The sequence below is a fragment of the Anabrus simplex genome, chromosome 9 (assembly GCF_040414725.1).
Source record: "Anabrus simplex isolate iqAnaSimp1 chromosome 9, ASM4041472v1, whole genome shotgun sequence".
Classification (NCBI taxonomy): Eukaryota; Metazoa; Arthropoda; class Insecta; order Orthoptera; family Tettigoniidae; genus Anabrus; species Anabrus simplex.
In genome coordinates, this window is record NC_090273.1 from 84,344,597 (window position 1) to 84,351,224 (window position 6,628).

The window sequence follows — 6,628 nt, forward strand, 5'->3', positions numbered from 1 at the left end:
ATTCTAATGGTGCCATCAGCTTTCGTTTCGAATGCTAGCACTGTAATAAATCTCATTGTAGACCGTATTGGACATCAGATATGAACATTAAAACAAGAATAATAGTTAACACAACCTTTCCAATACTTATCTTTCCTTTATTTAGGAAATAAACATTACAACAGGCGTTGGGACATGTTTTGCTTAACAGTAGTAAGCATCATCACTTTAGGCTAAGATTTATTTTCGGCTGATGATGCTTACTACTGTTAAGCGAAACATGTCCCATCTTACAACGCCTGTTGTAATGTTTATTTCCTAAATAAAGGAAAGATAAGTATTGGAAAGGTTGTGTTAACTATTATTCTTGTTTTAATGTTCATATGCTAGCACTGTACCGCGTACGGTGAACCATCTGGTGACGAATGAACGTACCACTTACACTTCTATTATTAATGTCTAAATTCAAACATTCATCCTTGGAAAAGTCTTCCTCGTGAACAGTCGAGATTTTCTTCTAAAGACGCAGAGCAAAGTTCTCTGCGAAACGTAAAGAATTTCACCTTAATTTCTTGACACGGCATAAGCCCAGAAAACCTATATCATATCTATAAGTACGGGCCATGAAAGCATCAATGGTAACATACTACTAGATATATTTATCTGGGCATCTTCAATATTTTTTTAAATTTTCTGGTAATACAAAATCCCTCTTTAATACAATAACTCCCTCTACAACAATTTAATTTTTGTATCGCTACATTGAGATTTCAATGTATTGATATTTAACTTACTTTATAGTGCTGAAGGTGAGTGAATAATTGAATGTTGTTAAGAGTAAAATTATATATTGTATGAAGAATCCAGTTTCCTGATATAGGATATAGCACAATCAGAGGGTGAAATTACATGGCATGTTTTTAAGGCTGGATGCCCTTCCTGTTATATGTGCGACAGCAATATTAAAATAAAGTATTTAGGTCTTAGATCTAACTAAGCTAATTTCATGGTACCAAGTTAAAATGCATATCTGAAAATAGATGTCCCATTTTGAACTTTGAGGAATATGGTCATCCTGAGCGTACCTGTACATTTGGTACCTTCTAGAATTTCTGTTACATATTTGTCAGGTAGAGATCTAGCGTTTGTTTTCTGGTATGGGCTAGAACAATTCTGTTGCTTTCATTGATCTGGTACAGTCTTATTCTTGCCTTTGACAATATGAAAGTGACTGAGGTATGAGCAATGCTAGTATGCCATTCCTTATGCAGCCAGACCCTGCTATGAATGGCGTGAGAATGTTGCTCATAGGATCGGTTAGTGCATGCATTTCAGTGGGATTGGCAGAATGGTATGTAACAGCGAGTTCTGGTTCAGTGAGGAAAGCAACAGGAAACTACATAACTCATTTCCCTAGTATGCCACTTCAGTGATCTATGAAAGCTAATGGATCCAACCAGCCTTCGGACTGAGGACTGAACATACACACAACGTGATAGTTGTTTTATTCTGTGTGAAACGATGATAGCAAGACCACATAGTTTTTCTCAGTTTTTTTTTCTTGTGCATGTTTAGGCCTATGTCTTAATTTTTTTATCGCCTTGGCCCTACCCACTGAAATAGCTTAGATCTGCCATTGGATTATGATTACTACCATAATATCATATACTCACCATTTCTTATATACGGTACAAAGAAAGGTTGAGGTAACCACTTGAAAGCCACAGCAGTTTATAAAGACAATTTCTTTACACAAAGAAGCACAAGTGAATCAATAACAATGTTGGTGTTTTTAGGTCCCATTAACCATTTCTATGATTTCTGCGAGACGACCTGGAATTTTGTCCCGCAGAAGTTCTTTTACATGCCACTAAATCTATGGATGACAGAAGTTTGATGTAGCCTATCTGAACACCTTCAAATACCACCAGACTGAGATGAGATCGAACCCACCAACTTGGGTTCAGAAGGCCGATGCTGCTTTTGTCTGAGCCACTCAGCCTGACCACAAGTGAAACCTAGTGCAAGCTGAGAGCATTAAAGAGCTTGTAAATACAAAGCTACTTACTTAAAAACGGAGAGGAGTTGCAATTTGTTTTCTGAACAAATGTTGGCTGATACAAGCAAGCCCTAATTTTTGCACAGAAGAAAGATATCTCCTCCTAAGTACAAAGAATCTGAATCGTAGGCATGCAAATGTTAATTTCAGAACTCCTACATGTAATGACCAGGATTCAAACCACAGCCCCCTTGCTGAGAAGCCAGTAATGTTGAAGTTCAGATGTCTAGTTCCTGGATATAATCAAGTTCAGCAGTTGCAGACCGGGCAGGATATGAGTAGGCCCTACTCAATAATCAGTACAATGCAAGATCCGAGAACCTAAATGTCAGCGATGTCTTTGAATCAATAGACCAAACCAAAATGTGATGTGGCAAGGTGATCTGTAGGATATAGGCCTATGGGTCACAATAATTTATCAAACAGCACCCTTAAATCTTTATTCCTTGATTGCTGGTACACGCTAACTGATAATTGGAACTAGGATGCAAAATGTATTCAGAGCCCTAAAAGAGAGTATTATCACAGTTGATTCTGAGAATAACAAAAATCTCTGAAGAGAAGATATCACCTGTGGTGTATGCTGGGATCAAGACGTGGACTACCACTAGACTTCAGTTACCCTTTTCGATGGTTGGTTTACTACAGCCAATAGCCACCGGAATAGCCTGCTGTGTTGTCAAGGCTGTTGCACAAGCTGCTGCCCTGGCCTCTACTACTATCAATACTCCAACACCTGTTCAGTGGAGATGGTAGCCTAAAGTTTATCAAATAAAAGTTCTTAGTAAATTAAAATCCGGCTTTGTAGCTAAACGGAGAGAATGTTTGCCTTTGGTCTGTTGGCCCTGGTTCAATTCTCAGAATCAATCCCCTCGTACTGTTAATTCCCCTGGCTTGGAGACTGGGTGTTTATGATGTCTTCGCCATTCTTTTATACTCATTAGGTCACCACCAAGCCTATACAGATGCCATGCACCATTATTATTATTATTATTATTATTATTATTATTATTATTATTATTATTCTTTGTTTGTATCGGCCTACTAAAGACCACGTTATTTCAGCTGTATTCTCTGGGCTTTGATCTTTGCCCAGTGCTCCTTCATTCGTTGCTGGTGTTACTCTTTTCTTTCCTCCGTCCACGTCTTTCCCGTCTTCAACGGCCTTTCTTGAAAACCCTGGTGATCTTTTAGTTTCCTCCTCAGTGGGTTGCTTTCTTGTATATCTTCATAAGTGATCCCCATCTCCTGTAGGTCCCTTTCCACCTCTTTGAACCAAGTTAGCTGAGTCTTCTTATCTTTAAAATATGCTAAGATCTGGTTAAATAATCATGTTGGTTTCATTCTTAGAAAGTGGCCATAAAATGCAATTCTTCTCCTCCTCATGACATCAGAGATCTTCTAGACACGAGTATACAGCTCATGGTTATGCCAACATCTATATTCAACTTTGTCTTTATTATTATTATTATTATTATTATTATTATTAAATAAAAATTGAATTTTACAGCATTACCAGTTGTCATACCCATTGTTCACTGATTTATTAACTTCCTCGGGAGAACAGTGGTGGAGTCCAACCCATGACCACGGGAATGATTCCAACCAACAAAAGAGAACATTAAATCTGAAAGATTGCATTTCATTTTAGCATATCTACCTATAAAAAGAAAACTATATTACTCCTATAACAGAAACCCTGCAGTGTCTTCCAACAAGGATGTAGAAGTAAATGGGAGTGAAATACTGGCACTCTTTTATCTATATAATTAAATCAAAAGTATGAGATGAGGAAGTGTATACGATGAGGAATGCATGGTTGATAGTTAGCAGTGGCAATCAGAGGGAACAAAGCCTAGCACACCTATCTCACCCCTACTCCCCACCACAATCCCCGCACCTATCGCACATATAGCAGCAAGCCAGTCGAGGGGAGAGGGGTGCTGAGCCTGGGCTGCAATATCAATCTCTGATGCCTTGCTCTCAGAAATAAGTGCGACGTTTTTTTTCTCATTGCTTTCAAGTTTTGTAAATGGAACAATGTGTCAAATGCTTACATTATAATGTGCTTTGGATTTCCATCATTCTCATTTGAGGTTTGGGCTTCACCGATAGCCTTGGTAGCCCTCAGCATACACCACTGATCATCACCATCATTCATTCAAGTATTAGACCTAGTAGCGAGTTACGAACCCATAAAACATTCTCTCGCAAACATTTCAACGGATTATCTACTTTTTCTTAAAAATGCCAGTATACATTCCAGTCAAATATCAATCAAGTTAATTCACCTTCTTAAACTCATGGCAAGCATTTCCACATATAAAGATATTCTGATTATTCTACAGAGGCTACATGCGTATATGCTAAGGACATCTCACTAGATTTACAGCTTACAGACAGAATTCTGAAATGCAGTTGAACATAGAATATTACAGAATAATATTGATTCCATGATAAGTGATGTACAGAATAATATTAACATCCAACCAGATGAGAACTCTCACTTAAAGGTTAAATTCAGCATTAACTTTGCTGGTACACGACAACACATAGAAATCCCCATCATAGCTACATTTCCTTTAGTAATCACATAATGCTTCAGTAGTTGAAACAGTTACTTTGTTTAAATAGAGTGTACTTATAATGTAAGCAATGGACTAGGTTTAATGAGTCTTCTCTAAATACATACTATACTTGGTGGGAATTTTATTAATTATGTCTTTATAACTTATACAGCTCATAACTTCCAGTAACCATTTATGGAGAAGGGTAATTTGGTAATTTTAAAGTACTATAGGCCTATCCTTAAACGTCTTGGCTTTCTTACAGTCTAAAACTACAGAGAATTTATTTTCAATGCGTGTAACTTTGACTAACCTATTTCATATCAGTATGCCTATTTATAATGAATACGGAATTATGCGAGTTCAAGTGGAACACCGTTACAGTGCAAATCACGAATCTACGAAACTAAAAGTACTGGTGCAGTGTTTATTATGAATGTTCTTACCAAGTATCTCTTATGCCTCTCTTCGTTCTTTTTCCGTATTTGGGCAATTCGTTCGTCCAAAAGCTGTGCATCGGTTTTACTATTCATACGCAACATAACACTTTCGAATATTATTAATGAACGTCGATGAGGAGCAACGAAATTAGTCACTTCATACACCTACTTTTAAAACTTACACAAAGTAAGCATGCCCATACCCACCCACACACAATCCCGTCGTACACAACCAACAACTACAGTACACATCAAGGAGTATTTACACATGTCAAAAACGTAAAAAAAAAAAAAAAAAAAAAGAAAGAATTGCATATAAAAAAATAAAGAACTAAGAAAAAACACGTATTCAAAGAACATATACAATTATCAACGAGCTAGAAAGAGCTATGAATCCGCTGCCAATAGCATAGCAAAACTATTGTTCTTAGCGTACCTCTTAAGAGTGCGCCCATAATCCTCTGACATTGTTTTTCTTCTAACTTTCCAGATTGACCTTCAGATACATAGCCTAGTTTGCGCTAGGTACAATTTCAATGCACCGACGTTATTATTATTATTATTAAATCATTCATATCAGTTGGGCCAGCTATGTCATATTTAAACTGTCTCCTTCCCCCGGGCTTTAATATTTGCACAATACTTCCGCATTCGTTTCATTCTTGATTCGGTCCACGTCTTCCCTCTTTCCGGCTTCGGCATTTCTTGGAAACCCTTGAGGTTCTTCATAAGTGCTCCTAGATACCATCATGTGTAACACCCACCTATTGTAGATCTATTTCCACCTCAATGAACTAGCCCCCTTTTGTCTTCTTATTTTGGAAGTATAGATCTACTTGGATGACTTCGCAGGGCTCATCCTTGTCACATGACCATCGAAAACAATCCTCTTCCTCCACAGCGTAATGGTTATCTTCTCCACGCGGAATTACAGCTTGTGGTTTCTCTGTCATCTATATTCACCGTTGTTTGTGTCCGGCTCGTTAACTGAACGGTCAGCGTACTGGCCTTCGGTTCAGAGGGTCCCGGGTTTGATTCCCGGTCGGGTCGGGGATTTTAACCTTAATTGGTTAATTGGGGCTGGGTGTATGTGCTGTCTTCATCATCATTTCATCCTCATCACGACGCGCAGGTCGCCTACGGGAGTCAAATAGAAAGACCTGCACCTGGTGAGCCGAACCCGTCCTGGGATATCCCGGCACTAAAAGCCATACGACCGTTGTTTGTGATGGGGCCCAAAATTTTCCTCAAAATATTTCTTTGATTTCAAGTTTCTCAATAAGGAATTTTTTTTCATTGCAAGGCATGCATGGCCTCCGGACGAATAATATAGTGATATTGTCTAAGATTGGTTTTCAAGTTTATTGACATTTTGTTGTATGCACCCTTGGTTAGATTTCGATTTTATTCGTGCTTCTTCTTTAAGTATGCCGGGTTCTATCCACTCACCTAGGTATTTATTTTTTTCTACCTGCTTGACTTTCCATGGTCCAGATCTAGCCCTCTTAGTGCCGGCTTTATGTTTGTTATAAACTGAGTTTGCTCAAAGGAGATCTGAAGAATTGTTTTTGCTGCCTGTATCT

At 38.1% G+C, this 6,628-nt stretch overlaps 1 protein-coding gene across 1 annotated transcript in view; it reads right to left on the reverse strand.

Moving 5' to 3' along the window:
- The window catches only part of LOC136881269 (uncharacterized), a 70,952-nt gene extending 65,694 nt beyond the window's left edge, over positions 1 to 5,258 (reverse strand). The window contains exon 1 of the mRNA XM_067154040.2: positions 5,052 to 5,258. Within this exon, the coding sequence (XP_067010141.2) occupies positions 5,052 to 5,147 (96 nt within the window). The 5' untranslated portion in view covers positions 5,148 to 5,258. The remainder of the gene's footprint in view (positions 1 to 5,051) is intronic.
- Between the last annotated feature and the right edge of the window lie 1,370 nt (positions 5,259 to 6,628).